Below are 17,128 nucleotides of genomic sequence, written 5' to 3'. Positions count from 1 at the left end.
CATATGACCAAGCAATCCCACTACTGGGCATATACCCTGAGAAAACCATAATTCAAAAAGAGTCATGCACCCCAATGTTCACTGCAGCACTATTTACAATAGCCAGGTCATGGAAGCAACCTAAGTGCCTATCGACAAAGGAATGGATAAAGAAGATGTGGTATATATATACAATGGAATATTAGTCAGGTATAAAAAGGAACAAAACTGGGTCATTTATAGAGACGTGGATGGACCTAGATACTGTCATACAGAGTGAATTAAGTTAGAAAGAGAAAAACAAATATCGTATATTAACACATATATGTGGAATCTAGAAAAATGGTACAGATGAACCGGTTTTCAAGGCAGAAATAGAGACACAGATGTAGAGAACAAACATGGACACCAAGGGGGCAACGTTGGGGGGCAGGTGGTGGTGGTGGGATGAACTGGGAGATTGGGATTGACATGTATATACTAATATGTATAAAATAGATAACTAAAGAACCTGCTGTATAAAAAAATAAAAATAAATAAATATACTTCTCAGGAATGTTTCAAAAGTGTTCCTTACCTCCTTGAACATGGCTCCCGTGGTCTAACTGCACACTTTCCCACATGAACTCCATGAGGGCACAAATCATACTACATTTAACCGTGTAACCTCTGAGCCTGTCATATAATAAGGGCTCAATGAATACTTCCTGAACACATCAGTTCTTTTTAAAAATATAATCAGGTTTACTAATCTCTCTGAAGTGATCCCATTTATTTAAAGACAAAAATGATGAAAAATCCAGTAGTTCAGTTATGAACTGAATTGTGTCCCTGTTCCCAACCTCCCCCCCAAATTCGTATATTGAAGTCCTAACCCTACCTCAGAATGTAAGTGCATTTGGAGATAGGGTCTTCAAAGAGGAAATTAAGTTAAAATTAGGTCATCAAGATGAGCCTTAATCCAGCAGGATTAAGAAGAGATTAGGACACAGACACACACAGAGGGAAGACCATGCGAGGACACAGGGAGAAGAAGGCCACCCACAAGCCACGAAGAGAGGCCTCCTGAGAAACCAACCCTACAGACACCTTGATCTCAAGACATCTAGCCTCCAGGATCACAAGGAAATAAACTTCTGTTGTTTAAGTCCCCTGGTGTATAGTACTTGTGATGGCAGCCCCAGCAGACGACGACAGGCCTAGAGCCTGTCCTGTATAGGGCATTTTTAACAGAAAGGCAAAATAACATGTGTGTGTGTGTGCATGCCTGTTTAGCTGCATACTGCCAAGTAGACAATCTGCTAGATTTTTCCCTTGGCAGGCTGTGCTGGCAAGATTTAGATGGTGCGCTACTCTGTGGAAGGCAGGGCCCACCTCCATCTGGCATCTCCCTGTGCACTAAAATTGGATTTAAAAGAAAAAAGAAAAGAAAGGAAACCTCCTGAGCAGGCTCCAGCTCTACTAGAAGAAAAGCACAGCTTTAGGTTCTGAACCACCAGCCTTCCACCTGACAAGATCCACCAGCCTTTCCCCAGGCTTCCTCTCCATCCAGATCCCTTGTCCAGGGGACCTAGATCTTGAGCCTCCCTCCCTGGGGCTCCGCCCTCCTTCCCACGTGCATTGAGGAGGCTGCTGGGCCCCAGGACTCCTGCTCCCCACATGAGCGCCTGCTGCTCCCGGCCATAGTCACCAACACCCCGCTTCTGTACAGCTATGACACAGTAAGAATCCAGTCATACAGCAACTCCGGGACTCCGAGAGTCTCAGAAGCAATTCTGCGCACAGCCACCTTGGTTTACTGCGTTGGAATTCCATAAACATTTATCTACACTGAGCCTCAGCCAGCCAGCGGGGGCATCAGGCCAGAGTCTGTTCATCTCATGGCAGAGACCAGTGGGAACCAGGGGACAGCACGGGGACCCAGAGGGTCACACACACCCAGGCACCATGGGGAGGATGCGTCAGGGGAGACGGAGTTGTCTCAGAGTCCACTAATTGGCCATAGAGGATGTGTGATCATACCAGACTTTCCCATCTAAGTTGCTGAGAAATCTCTACAATGTTCAAGACACTTAACAAACACTGGGTAGTTACATTTGAAATGAACGCTTAAACTGCTACTCCCTTTTCAGCAGATGTGAAGATTTCTAAGCTAGTCAAAGGAAAAGACTTATTTTTCTCTGGATTTAATAACACAGAGCTCCACGAGTGTGGGCTCTGGAGCCAGACTGGCCCAAAGCCTGGCTCCCTCAATTCATTGCAGGGTGATCCCGGGTAGTTAACTCAAGCACTCTGGTCTCACCTTCTTCATCTATAAAACTATAAGACTAGTACTTCCCCCATAGGGTTGTTATACAGCCAAAATGACTTACTACTTGGAAAGCCCCTAGAACAGTACTGTGACTGGAACATAGAAAGCAATAATAAGTGTTAGCTACAAACACAATGAAAGAGAATTTCCCGTAAGAACTGCCAGGTAAGCCCTGAGAGGAAGTGACATACCTTAACCTTGGAGTTCTCTATCAAATGCTGAGCCATGGATTTGATCAAAACTTCAAAGAAAAACCATGAATACTGAAAGAAACAAAAGAATCCAGTAAGGAAAACAACAAATCAGAAGGTGAGACATTTACTCCCTTAGGCTGACAATGTCACTGATGTGAAACAAGTGTGACCTGAAAACATAGCTGAGCCTCTTGGCGAATGGCTGCCAGAGCAGAGGTGCAAGGCAGATGCACCCGCTTCCACGTGTCCAACAGTAAACAATGCCATACACTCAGCACGGCACAGCCAACCAGAGGTGCCAGCTCATTCGCACTGGCGTTTCCTCTCGGTTGGGTTCCACCCGTGGACACTTGCCTTTATAGTCTCTAACTCAGTGTGCTCCAACGGTTTGAATATAATGACTGTGAAACTTTGAACACAGTAATACCTTGCAGCTCTGTTAGGAGCACAAGTACAAGCAGTGAAGTTGGTACTGAAGAACTAACTCTGTTACCCCCTTTTAGGAGGTGGTGATTATCTCCAAAAGCACACAAAGAGGGTGAAATCGATCAGGCCATGAAGTCTGAATTTTCTTGTTTCAATACCACAGAGCCACACTGGCCCTCCTGACATACCTTAAGTAGTTTGTTGCTGGTGAGGAAATCGGCGGAAGGCTTGAGAATTGTGGTCATGGATTTGGTCAGCTCTTCATGCACCGTCTTGTATTCGGAAGCAATATATGGCTCAGCCTTATAAGCATACTTTGAAGAAAAGGGAAAGATATTTTAATGCACCGGTTCTCCAAGTTGGGCTGAAAGCTGGAGAGGCTCCAAAGGATGGAGATCTGGGACTGAGATACAACTGCATGGGTGGGAGAGGAGGTGTGGAAACGGAAGGTGGGAAGGGTGGTTGTCATGTGACAGGAAGAGGGAGCCCAGGGTGTCTTCAGGGAGCCCATCAAAACATGTGGATCACCTGACTCAGCTGGTGGTTCCTCCAGCCCAGAACTCCACCTCCCAAGGGCTTTAAGCAATGTGTCGCATGACACTCAGGAACTGATTCCCTAAAGCACCCCAATTTTACTTTTTAAACTAATACATAACTATAATTCACAGAGGTGTCGAAGGTTACATAGAACACGTGTAACTTTTGAGAACAGTAAAGGCCACCATGTTCACGAAATATTGTATGTAAATGACAAACTTGTTGATGTTTATCCTAACGGCACCTCTTACTTTCCTTCATAGTCTTCTAATTTGATGGTGGCCACAGCTAACCTTCCCATCTTTCAATTTCTATGTCATTTGGGTCACATTATTTGCAAAACCCATAAAAAGACGAAATGTAGCTGAAAGAATGAAATTAAGTAAATAAAGGAATGGCTGCCCCTCTCTGGACTTCCCCGCGTTCAGGTGCAAGCACCAGCTATAGGCATAGAAGATAAAGCAGAGGTGTTAAGTTTCATCCCAAATACATCCCCAAATGACTAGATTAAAAAAAGTAAGTCCTCAGAAGGAAAATTGGAGAGCCACAGATTTAAATGACCGGGGCAGTTTCATTTACATACCTTAACATATGACCTCAAGTGGCTCTCCAATCCTTCCTCATGGCACTGGGCAACCACATGAATAATGACCCTACACATCACAGGAATGAATAAAGCAATGAACAGTAATGTGAAAATGGAAACATTTCATTATTATCACAGTAGTAGTAGAACAATGACGGTGCTATTGGCACCACAGGAAACGAGGAAACAAGGAATCAGATGGGGTCCCCGCATATGGGATCAAAAGAAATTTCTTAACTATAATGTTCAACACATACTTGCATCCCAAATACGTATGACTGTGCTCCAGATGCGGACAGACTGAAAGGGAAGAAGAGTATCCACCTCTCTCTGCCTCTCTCACCGTGTCACGTTGACGGCGACTTCCTCCTGGGTTGCTCGGGTGAGGACACGGAATAGCTGGTTTAGGATGGTGGGCAAGAAGGCGATCATCACGTGACCTTCCATCGCATGCAGGCTCTACAGACGTGGAATGGCAAAGTTCATGTTACCTTTTTAAAAGTAAACCAACCCCAAGAAGTTTCCACTTAGTTCCAAATAAGGATGGAAGAAATTAAACAAATGGAGACAGTGGCAGGCAGACTAATGGGCAAAGATGTCCACGTCCTAAACCCCAGAACCTGTGAATGTGTTACATGGCAAAGGGGAATTAAGGCTGCTAATCAGATTAGCTGGCCTTGAGACAGGGGACTCTGCTGGATTATCCAGGTGGGCCTGAAGTAATCACAAGCATCCTTAAAAGCGGAAGAGGGAGGCAGGAGAGTGGGGGGAAGAATGCTCAGAGATGCAACATTGTTGGCTTTGAGATGGAGGAAGGGGCCACAAGCCAAGGAATGAGTGCAGCCTTTAGGAGCTGGAAAAGGACAGGAAATAGATTCACCCCTAGAGTTCCAGAAAGGAACTCAGCCCTGTTAATAACACCCTGGTTTTAGCCCAGTGAGACCCATGTCAGATCTCTGACCTACAGGAAGTGTAAGAAAACAAATTTGTGTTGTTTTAAGCCACCATTTTTTTGTAATTTGTTACAGCAGCAATAGAGAATGAATAAAAGGCTCTTATTCAAGTCACATGGCTCTTATGATATAGCTGAAAGGGGACCTGGAGCAGTGATTTCAGAATCCCCATTCCATTTTCCTTGCTAAAATCAAACGAATTCCACTTCTCACATTTCTTCTATTTTGTCCCCATGCTTAGATTGCCCTTTTTCGAAATGCTCCCCTAGAATCACGTTCTGGGTGAAACTCCCCTAGACCAACCCTCCTGCTCTCCCTGCGCCATGACTCCAGGAGCCCCCCAGCCTGCCCAAAGCTGGAGTTGGTTATGTGCATCATTTCTGGGTTTTTTGCCCACCTAGCATGCATTCACCAAGTTTATGTTGTCCCCTACAATGAATAAGAAGTTACTTAACAGTGGGACTAAAGTCACTGCTTTTTATGTGCCTGTGACTGTGCTCTGCACCCAGTGAGCACTCACAGGGAGGGCCTCTAAGTGGGTGGTTTTCTATGCGGAATAACGTGTTTTAGGTCCAGCCTGAGAAAAGGATATGTGGGGCTGGAATGAACATCACAGTGGTATTATTTCCGAGTCCACTTCTTCCCACTATCTAAAACCATATAGATGCCATCAGTGTGAGGGCATCTAGCTAAGAGCAGCCTCACTCACCACCAAATAAAAAAACCCAACCTACTGTACACTCATTAAAAAGGGGTTACTAAGAAAGCTATGTGATACCTTCAGGTATTTTACAAGTTCGCTCCCTAAGGCTTGGGCTCCGGATTCGGTTTTCTGACAGTACTGGAAAAAATTATGGAAGTGCTGATCCTGGGGAGATAAAAGAAGACAAGAAAATGAAAGCTTATTAGCATATCTGCTGTGGAAACAGAAGTATTTGCTTCTTGCAGCATGTATCTTTTATTTAGACTATAAAATATCATATAAAAATGAAAGCATCAAAGAGATAAAAATAAATTTAAAAAAAGATTTCAAAGATCCTCCAACAAAAGAGGAAAACTGTTGAGAAATGTTACTTGTACTATTCATTTATATCATTACATGAGAGCACCTTATATGCACTTTCTTTCTTCAAAAAAGGACTTATAGAGTGAAAATATATCTATGTAATATATCAATTAGGATTTTATTTTGCCAAAAAATCACACAAACTCATTCACAAAGCAATGACTGCTAATTCTAATGGAACAGCGCTTACCTGAGTATACACTGTGGAAACCAGGTGAGTTGAAACTTTTAGCAGTGGCTTGCTTCCATCTACCCATTTAATTTCTGGACCATAATGCTGAAAACATATGGAGGGAAGAAACATCCCAACAGATTAGTGACATTAGCTTCAAACATCATCTTCAGTGAAGGTACTGATGAGGTGCTGAAGGCCAGACAGCCTCAGTAACTTGATATTTAGGCCTGGCTCACAGCAGGAATGCAACCAGTACTAGTTTCTGCCTACTTCCTGATATTCTAAGCTACCTTTTCTGTGTACTTGCAGCTGTATGAATTACTGTCCATTTGAGAGGGAAAGACTCCCAATACTACCAATGACTTAACCAAACTTGAGTTCAGGGTTCCGAAAGTCATGGCATAAGGTACCAGATAAAGTAAATAGGATAGTAAGTATTCCTGGCACAGGCAAAGAGTCCATCATCTGTTTGTGTTTAGTTTTATTTCTGAAACCTCTATTTTTCTCATGTTCAGACTAGGAATAATAACTGAATGTTATATGATTTACCCTTATTTTGGAATATTTTAACTATTTGTTCATAACATGGGCCCAAATTTGGCACTATTTAAATGCAGAGAGATATTAAAAGCCATTCACAATGAAACAGAACAGATCTTAACTAAGCATGCTATAAAACTGAAGTCTATAACATTTAAGATGGCTAAAAAGAATATAAAACCAACAAACCAATTGGAGAAATCTGAGAAAATTCAAGCTCTAATGAATCAGAAATGTATCAGAGTGGACTACCATGTGGGTGAGAGATATGCTTACTAGACTTACAATAAGTTGGAAGACAATTCCTAACCATTTGCATGACTCTAAGAACCTATCTTTATTTGAGCACGGCTAGTTTTCAGAGACAAACTTCCATCTCATACAGTACCTCCAAGTTTCCATTTCCCTGCTGAAGTACTGCTAGTTCAGGGCTTATAAAATGCCCAAACTGTAATTCCAGATTGTGATAACTGTTAACAGCACTGCCTTCCAGTGGCCTAAGTTTACTTGAAAATGAATAACTAAAACCAAAATGTGGGACTGGCAAAAACACTGCATGCTTTTGTGTGTTACTGTTGTTTTAGCTGATTTTTAATGCTTTCTGAAGGAACTGTGATCAACCAATCTTAAAGTACTGTACCCTGCCCATCCCAAGCTCCTGGTAGCCAAGGTAGCCGGATGGGAGATTGGCTGAGACAGGGATGTGCTGCTCGCTAGTCACCACCCTTCCATCTTTCAGGAGAGGAAGCCAGGAATATCCAACTGTTGAAATAAAGAACAAAAAAAATCACCGTAAGTGTAGGAAAATGTATGAAGACAGCCATGTTACTAAATTGCCTGATCTTTAAGAACTGTTAATACCAATCAGTAAGAAACTGAGAAGACCCTGAATATAGTCTCTGCAGAACAGCGTCTATAATGTACGCTGGCCTCTTTGGGATGAGAATTCTAAAATTATCTCCTATAAAATGGACGTATGTGAGCCAGGCATGCTATCCTTACAAACGTCATCTAAAATCACCTTCACAAAAGGATGCAAATTCAGAATCAAGACAAAATTTAAGAACCTGATGTGTAAGTTGTGAACAATCAAAGGAATGATGAAATTCAAACCTTGTGTTTCAACAACATCCTTCTTCTTTGTGCTTCCTTTGCTTGAATTATCACAGCTGACGTGGAAGAATGTGAACAGCAAGTGGTGCTTTTCATGTAGCTGGGTGGGCAATTCTATTTTAATCTGCAAGGAAGACAAAATAACAATCTTTTTTATATTCCAAAACAACAACGTGTCACCCAGGTACAAACGTGTATTTGCTCTCCAAACTGATTTAACGTTTGCAGTTAAAGAGAGCTGAGGCTGTAAAGTTGTGCTAAGGAAGAAATGGATCCTTAATACACTGTACTGGTCTAAATGTTTGTGTCCCCCACAAATGCATATGTTGAAATCCTAGCTCCAAAGGTGATGGTATTAGTAGGTGGGCCCTTTGGGGTGATTAGGGCATGAGGATGGAGCCCTCATAAATGGCATTAGTGCTCCTGTAAGAGATCCTATACAGCTCCCAGGCCCTTCCTGCCATGGGAGGACACCACTGAGAAGTCTGTGACCTGGGAGGTGGCCCTCACCCAACCATACTGGCACCCTGATCCTAGACTTCCAGCCTCCAGAACCGCGAGCAATTAATATCTGCTGTTTACAAGCCACCCAGTTGGTGGTATTTTGTTACAGCAGCCTGAATGGACTAAAAACATTCACTGACCAAAAAACAGGAGAGTTGGTATTTCAACTCTAGAAAGAACTGGAAAACTCATGACAGAAACCACTTCGTTAACTTAACACAACCAAGGCATAATGAAAAACCAGGTTTAAACATTTAAAAGTAGGATTCACATAGTAGTTTTTGAACTGCATTGTAATTCTACATAAGGAAACCCAAAAATAAGAAAGGAAGATTCTCAGGTCCAACAAGTATTTAACTATACTTAAGTATGCATTTGAACGGAAATATTAATTGTGGTAGGGATACGGGAGGAATTTTGAGTTTTTCTTTTCTATATTATCTGCATTTTCCAAGTTCTTATTTTTTATAATAAATGTTACTTTTATAATTAGAAAACTTATGTCAAATAAATATTTCAACATTTAGTTCTATTACTGTAATTTCAGTATGCAGCTTCTCTTGAATTCTGGTTTACTAGGCAAAGAAAGTGGAGTTTTCCTTAAAACTGGTTAAACTGGGTTTTCTCTTGAAAACCTCACTTACCTCATCATAAAATTCTGGGTTTTGGTGATGGTGTAGAACTGCAGCAAAGGCGCTTCTTGTGAATACTGGCCCACCAGGTCTGCCATAAATGCACTAAAACAAGAATTAGCAAAGGGAGACACCAGTCTTCAATTAATAGAGTAAGAAATTAAACACAGATGTGTTGTAAAGAAAGCAGCATTCCTACAGCATAAACTAAGCCACCTTTGATGGATTTCTCCTGCTTACAAGACTCCAGACCCACAAGCCCTCTTACTCCTAGATCCTACCCGCCCCTGGCTTATCTCCCAGCCCTCCCCTCCACTCCCTCCCCCACCCCTCCCCCACCCCTCCATGCCCTGGACAACGCCTGCTCACTTTCACCTCCATGCCTTTGCTGACACAAACCCTCAGTCTGAACGACCTTCCCTCCCATGTACAGCAAGCAAACTCTCATGCATCCTTCAAGAAATGATTCATTCCTTCCTGTGTCCCCTCGGCAATTTTTTATACTAATTATTCAGTTTTATCCAAAAAACCATTTCTGTACCTTCTGTGTGCCAGGAGCTTTTCCTCCATGACTTCCTTTCCCACTAAACTGTGAATTTCTTGAGGGCAAAAACTATATTATATTCTTTGCATCTTTATCTCCTTCCCTTTTTGGAAAGTCATTTCCACACAGTTACAGTAAAGAATTTGGGCTCTGGAGCCAGAATGCCTGGGTTTGAACACCGGTTCCACTAATGTATGGCCCTGAGCGATTCACTTAAATTCTGTGCATTAGTTCCCTCATCTAAAAAAATTTCAGATAATAATAGTTCCTAACTCAAAAGACTGTTATGAGCATTAAAGGAGCCTAATTACCTATAGGGCTCTACGAGCAGAGCCTGGAATATAACAAGCACTCAATAAACATCACCAATAATCTACTATTATTATTACATACTAGAATAAACATTTTCAAGTTAGGTGCATGATATGTTTACTGAATTGAACATGTTTAAGAAAACCCCCTCCCTAAAGAGTATAACAAAACAGACATTATCAATTAAGAGCAAGAACTCAATTATTCCAAATTCTGTAAGGTTCAGCATATGTGGTTATATTCTGTGATGTCACATATTTCGTGTTTGTGTCAATTAAAATGTGCTAAATCCCTTTAGTTGTACAATATCATGCAACTGCATTTTTAAAATGGAAAACTACGAGCACATAAAATACAAACCTTCAGAGGCTGAGAGTCTTCCTCATCTGAATCTTTGAATTCAATGCAAATAGCAATATTTCTGGCCTGCAGCGATAGTTAAATAATAATAAAAAAAAGAAAATAAAAAGCCAAAGTATGTAAATATCTATAAAAGAACACGAGAAGCCAAAACCTAAGAGAGCTGGGTATCAAAAATAAAACCTCAATCTTTGCACTCACCTTGGCAAAAGACTTTTGACTGTCATATTTCAAGGACTTAGGATAAACATAAAGGTGGTGGTTGTAGATGGCGTATGGCTGAGTGTGTTTTGGTATGCAGGGCACAAATTCCTCTACCTCAAATGTGATTGGCATTTTAGTACACGTTTCAAATTGCTTCGTAGGAATGTATGATGAATTGACATAATCTAAAAAAATTAAAAACAAACAAATTGAAGTAAAAACCAAACAAAAACTTGTCTGTTTATTACACAGAACTTACACTTACTAGGAAAGTCTGAGGAAACACTATCAATTGTAATGTCGAGATTGCCCAAAATCACGGGGAGTTTAGCCATCTTCTCAGGTCTACAAACGAAAGAAGAGAAAAATCAAACAGGTTAGGTTAGCTCTGAATTCTAGAGCAGCACTTCCTAGAGAAATATAATGCAAACCATAAAAGTAATTTTAAACCTTCTAATAGCTATATTTTAAAAAAGTAAAAGGAAACAGGTAAAAATTAGTTTTAAAAATATTTTATTTAACCCAACATTTAAAAAATATTATCTCAGTATGTAATGAGTATAAAAAGTGCGTTCTAATTCTTCGAAACCAGGTGTGTATTTTACACTTGCAGCTCATCTCAGTAGGACCTGCTGCATTTCAAGTGCTCGATAGTCACACGTGGCTAGTGGCTACTGTGCTGGACACCACAAGTCCAGATAAGAATATTAGCAAAATGTTATAGCAGAAGTTTTCCTGAACCATTCCATCCTCAGCATACATTCTTGGCTCATGTAGATTCATGAAAATTCAGAAGCCATCTTAGGCTCCAATGTCTAGTGAAATGCCAGATACAAAGAGGGTACTCAGTGAGATGCCTGGTTTTTGTATTTGGTCTGACTCCATCCAATACAGGAATATCCTCTGTGACGTTCCTGACCTGCCTCAGCCCTTCCTAGTGAAATGGAAATCTTCAACATAGCCGTTTCGATACCCAGACTGCTCTTCGTCACAGCATGGTAAAATTCACTTCTCTGAAGCTTCCACTCATCAAGGAGCCTAGTTATGTTTCTCTGTGTAACACTTTTAACCATCTATAACAGCTATCACACCTTCCTGAAGTCCTGGATTCTCAGTCCTTTTGCATCTCCCTCCAATGCCATTTCTCTCACATAAGAACATCCCCTTTACATCATGGCTCCCAGAACTGCATAGATAAGGCCCAGTGTGGTCTGCCCAGGTGGGGTAGAGCAGCTGTCTGGTTTTGAGCAATATACCCTTCTACTGATGCAGCCAAAATTCTATTACTTTTAAACAGTCACGCCACCCTAGTGACGCACATTAAATTTACAAGCACCTAAACTCCCTAATTTTTTTTTCATATGCTTCACTATCGTGCTATATGTTTCCATCCTGTATTTATACAATTATGTTTTTAGAAGTCAGAACAGGATTTGATTTTTGTCTCGGTGAAATTTTATCTTTTTATGATCGAGTCATTCCAGTTGATCAAAGCCCTCCTAAATCCAGATTCTAACATCTAATGTATTAGATATGCCTAACAGCTTTATGTCATGAAGACATTCATCAGCACTTTACATTCTCATAAAAGTCATTGATGAAGATAATGCACAGAATATTGCAAGAAGCAGCTCCTTCTCAAACCTCTAGAGGCCCATCGCCAGACTGATACTAGCCACTCATCACGCCTCCTGGCTTCTGGTCACTCCAGCACTGAACAACTGTCCACTCTCTCACATGCGCTACACTCCTCTGACCCGTCGGTCACCTTAGAATATACACTTTGCATTCCTCTGCTGGACCAGCGTGGCAACCCAAGTAAAAACAGAGAAGCAGAAACTTGGCTAGGATAACTTGTTCTACGTGACGTGACTTGTTCCTAGAACACAGAACACTGCCTCCTGGTTCTTCATCGGCCACCTGTTTAATAATGTCTTTGAGAACACTGGCAAGAAACAGCACAGCTCAGTGGCCAAGATTCAGCATTTGGTTTTGTTCCCAGTTTTGAAAAGTTCCTAACTCCTGATTTTATGATTCCTCAGACATTATTGTTGTCTTAAGCAATCTCACATGTAACTTAAAATATATCTTGTGGTATTGTGGATCTGAACCAGGAGGTCCCTAACAGTTTCAAATTCTTGCTTTCATATGACTGACTACAGCCTACATTGAGCATAGTCATCTTTGCCCATCACCAGCTCCAACTTACACAATCACTTTCTCTCAGGGTTCCTCTCATTTCCACTTGTCTTTTGTTTACATCTGAGTTTAAATGAACAATTCCTTGAACTCCTGAGAGAGGTAACTGTCAGGAAGGCAAGTCAACAGATATTCATCATTCTGCCTTCAGTTAAAAAGGTTGCTGGCCAAAAGATGTCCATGTACCGTCCAGCACTACCCCGATACTTTGTCCCTGTGCCACTGTGTGATCTGTTCACAAACACAATACCCTTTTTTTCTAGCAGGAAGACTGTGCCTTCGACAATCATTCCCTGGGAGCTGTCAATGGCTTCCCAAGCACTGTTAACTACCGCAATGATACTCCACCAGAGCCTCCCTCACCTTTACCCAAAGCTCTTGGGGCATCATCCCTCAGACCAGGGGGCTTCTATGCAGGTATAAATTTTCTTGACGTATACTGCCTTGCTCCACCTCGTCATTTGAGCAACTTAACTCTGCAACATACCATAAAACTCTGTGTTGACAAAATCTTAGAGACACCTACAGAGTTGCATCTGCTTCCTTGAGTCAGAAATATTATGTTTAATGTAAATGATACTTTTAAATGTACAATAAGTACTCGAGAGTACTATATTTCACCCCTTCCTAGTTATTTCTACCTGTGGATAAATATACACCTTCTTCAAGATTTTTTTTGATTATCACTATGACATCATGCCCATGTAAGTTTGAGAGATTTGGATTTCTAAGCAACAAATTTTAATTAAATTATCTTCATTCACTGGAACTCTTTCTACGATGTGTTACTTACTTCTATGTCTAACTATACTTACTTCTTTTTCTGTTTCCTCCCTCTACTGAGAGCTTTTACTTCTAGTTGCTACTCTGTAGTGGCATTATTTCCATTCATTTCCAAGCAAGCACCGATCTGAGCTTAGTTCCATATCAGGTAGCACAGGGACTCTGTGGAAGCTGTTTCTACCAACTCAGTTTTTTAAAACATAATCTTAATCCTATTTCAAAACTTTATGATTTTTATTGAACTTGGCTTATTAGAGATCAAAACGTCACACACATCAAAAATTCTACAGCCTTTCATATGTGCATTTCCAAAGTGATGGGGTGGGGGGGGGTTGTGTGCGCAAGCATGTGTTGCACAAAGAGAATTCTCTCATATCTGAAATCAGTTTGGAGGTTTTTTTAATGCTAAAAATTAGTACCTACATTCTATGTAAAACTTGTAAAAGAATGCTTGAGCATGAAAACCCATCTTAAAACTTCACTGATTAGATAAATGTGTAATGGAGATGCATGTACGGAGCCTGGCCTTTGGAAACGGCTTCTGTCTACATGTGAACTTAGGAGTGAGGCTCAAACTCCCTCTCTTGGGAAAAGGAAAGGTTTTCTTTTCCCACTGCCCATACATTCCTGCTGGTTCAACCACTCCCCCAGAGGAAAGGGCAATGATATCACAAACTAGCAGTCATCCCACGCCAAGAGGGTTGGTGTCCTTACCTTTGTGTTTCTGGAGCTTGGCCCTCCTTTCCCTACTTCCTATATTGATCCATTAAAGTGATCAATTGGTAATACAGACATGCTTGGGTGTGTTGTTGGTGTGAGTCTACTCTTCTAACTGCATTTTGTAAAAGGAAATATTCCCTAAAAGCTCTTCTGTCACGTAAATATATATATATATATGATTGAAAGAAATTTGAGATATTTTTGTTTAAACAAAACCACTGAACTTATGTCTATGATAAATTTCAATAAGCATCTATCAAGTGTTTACGCTGTGCTACAATGTGCACTACACTAGGCACCGTGGACAGAAGACAAACAGGATCTGATTCCCATCTTCAAGAAGCCAAAAATCCAGCAGATACTGTCAACTATTTAAGATATATGATGGCAACTACTTCCGTAGCATGTATACAAACGTCTACTGAAAACTGGAGGGTCTAGACGTATTGAGAAGGAACAGGGAATGAGACCAGTGCTCACGGTGAGAGGAATCACCCTGACAGGCATTCTCACTTATTCCCCCCACAGTTCTAGGAGGCAGGGCTATTATTATCCCCCCTTAAAAAGAAGAGGACGCGGGTTTCCCTGGTGGCGCAGTGGTTGACAGTCCGCCTGCCGATGCAGGGTACACGGGTTCGTGCCCTGGTCCAGGAAGATCCCACATGTCGCGGAGCGGCTAGGCCCGTGAGCCATGGCTGCTGAGCCTGCGCGTCCGGAGCCTGTGCTTCGCAATGGGAGAGGCCACAAGAGTGAGAGGCCCACGTACCGCAAAAAAAGAAGAGGACACTCAAGCACAGAGGCCAAGTGACCTGCCTGAGATCTCCCATCACGGAAGTGACTTACGGATTAGGCTGCGAACAATAATAATGTCAAACTTGGGTACACAGAATAGAGAGGTACAAATAAACACAAATATGTAAGCCTCATGCAGAAACCCTTATAGTATTATTACCTAAACTACTTAATATGGTAGCATTAAAAAAAGGTCTGCATTTTAAAGAAAATGTTCTATTTTTATACTTTGCCTTCAGATGCACTGCAGAAATAAGACAAGACACAGCCATCAGCAAATCAAACAAACATAAAAAACCATATCCCTCTTCTTGGATAGATACTTCCCGGAGCACATATGTTAGCAATACTATCTATCTGACAGAATTGTTTTCTTACTAAATCGTGGAATGTCCCCTCTCATAATTACTACAAGGGAGAGGGGCAAAGTGGCTGATGAGCTTTGCCAGCTGTTTTCTAGACACTAGGGCAGCTTCAGAACACTTTTCTCATCCATTGTCAAATGACATTTTGAGACAATCATGGGAGCAGAAACCATAGCTTTGGATCCAAGCTGGTGCCCAAGCCACTGATATGAGATTATTCTTTGTTAAAAAAAAAAAAAAAAAGAAAAGAAAACAAAGAGGAAAGAAAAAGAGCAACACTAAGGTTTTTTAAAAAATGAAAAAAGGGATCCTCCACTCCCCTAACTCAACTGTGAAAAAGAAACACGGGCACTTCTTTGGACGCTTACTGAAAAAGGACAGCAGCTTTCCTCATGCCACTGCATTTTTTGCTGCTGACAGCATTGGGTCTCTATTTTCGGGTTTCTGAGTCTCTCGCTGGCCATCTGGACCACACTCTTCCCAGCAAACCCTTCCTACTGAAGGCCTGTTGTGCAGGGAGAACCCACCCTGTGCTCGGGACCAGTGGAGGCTTTGCTCTTTGCTGCCTGGTCACAGGCTCTCTGCTCGGATCATGTTTTGATTGATGAATCTGTGAAGTTCCACCCTCCAGGTTCCACCCAGGAAGCCAGACCTTCAGCTGGGGCCACCCCCAAAGAGCAGCCACTGTGGCGGGAGCTTCAAGCTAACCAGCCTAGGCAGTGACTTCTGAGACAGGGCTCCCAACCCCCATCACACACAAAAAACTTCACTACCTGTTTTGTTGGAACATATGGGTAAATGTTAGTTAAAAAAAAAAGTTCATGTAAAATCATGGAAAGCTACAAAGGGGAAGGTGAAAAATCACCCATAAACCCATCCCTCAGAGATAACCATGACTACCATTTGGTGTATAACCCAAATGACTATTTTTATGTCCTTCTATCTTTCCATCTAGCTAGCTGTTCGCCTATCCATTTCTTCATTTATATACAAAAAAGAAATATATGAAATAGTTTCTTTACAAAAATGATGTCACATAGATATACTTTCTCCTCCTTAGCAATACAGTGAGCTCACCTTCCTAAGTGAGTACACAGAGACCTACATCATGAGTGTTGAGAATAGCATGGTAGGCCAGTGAGAGAAAACTGTAATCTATTTAACTAAAGGTGACTAGAGTTTTTTTTTAAAAATCAACTTTTTTTATTCTATAAGCAAGGCTGAAAACTTCCTGAAAATCAAATAAAAACTTAACAATACTCTATGACAACACAGTATGTATAACAATACACTACCCATTACCAATAAGTAAAGGTTTTTGAAAGATGTTAATTATGACTCTATTTAGAATTCTGAAAAAACACAAGAGAGAGATGAAAAAGGTGAAAATGAAGTTAAAGAAAGCTAAACAGCCATTCTGAATTCTAGGTAAACTTATATAGTTACTTTGAAATGCATTTTTTTCAAGTAAAAAAATCAGACTGAAAGGCACCTAAGGTATAGAATAGTTACTGGCTGGCTCTTGGCTCTTCTTCTGATTTCATTAATACCCTCAGCTCTGTCTCCTTCCCAGAATTTTCCCAGAGAAATTGTAAAACCCACGTCCCTAGCAACGGAAATCCGCGTCATGGGTTCAGCAGTGAACTTCTTACAGTGGAGCACCAGAACAGCCCAGTGGTTAAGGGCCCAGATCCTCAGTCCCCTGACTGCCACCAGCTGTACAGTGCTGGACACCTCACTCAGCCTCTCTCTGCCCTATTGCCATGGGTTGAATTGTGTTCCCTGAAAAGATGGTGAAGTCCTAGCCCCCAGAACCTATGAATGTGACCTTAT

The 17,128-nt window shown here is 41.4% G+C and overlaps 1 protein-coding gene across 33 annotated transcripts in view; it reads right to left on the bottom strand.

Annotated features, from left to right (window-relative positions):
- Positions 1–17,128, bottom strand: part of DOCK9 (dedicator of cytokinesis 9) — a 282,686-nt gene that overhangs the window by 84,129 nt on the left and 181,429 nt on the right. For all 33 annotated transcript variants that reach the window (XR_010936755.1, XR_010936756.1, XM_067712884.1 and 30 more), the window contains exons 16-27: positions 10,702–10,781; positions 10,434–10,621; positions 10,233–10,298; positions 9,029–9,121; positions 7,881–8,004; positions 7,408–7,529; positions 6,243–6,329; positions 5,765–5,854; positions 4,377–4,492; positions 4,031–4,100; positions 3,099–3,224; positions 2,482–2,553 (exon numbers count right to left, since the gene is read on the bottom strand). Coding sequence is in view for 31 of the 33 variants with exons in the window: in XM_067712884.1 (XP_067568985.1) it covers positions 2,482–2,553; positions 3,099–3,224; positions 4,031–4,100; positions 4,377–4,492; positions 5,765–5,854; positions 6,243–6,329; positions 7,408–7,529; positions 7,881–8,004; positions 9,029–9,121; positions 10,233–10,298; positions 10,434–10,621; positions 10,702–10,781 (1,234 nt within the window). In the remaining 2 variants the exon portion in view is untranslated. The remainder of the gene's footprint in view (positions 1–2,481; positions 2,554–3,098; positions 3,225–4,030; positions 4,101–4,376; positions 4,493–5,764; positions 5,855–6,242; positions 6,330–7,407; positions 7,530–7,880; positions 8,005–9,028; positions 9,122–10,232; positions 10,299–10,433; positions 10,622–10,701; positions 10,782–17,128) is intronic.

This window comes from Pseudorca crassidens, chromosome 18, assembly GCF_039906515.1.
Source record: "Pseudorca crassidens isolate mPseCra1 chromosome 18, mPseCra1.hap1, whole genome shotgun sequence".
Taxonomy (NCBI): Eukaryota; Metazoa; Chordata; class Mammalia; order Artiodactyla; family Delphinidae; genus Pseudorca; species Pseudorca crassidens.
This window is presented reverse-complemented; position numbering and strand designations above follow the sequence as displayed.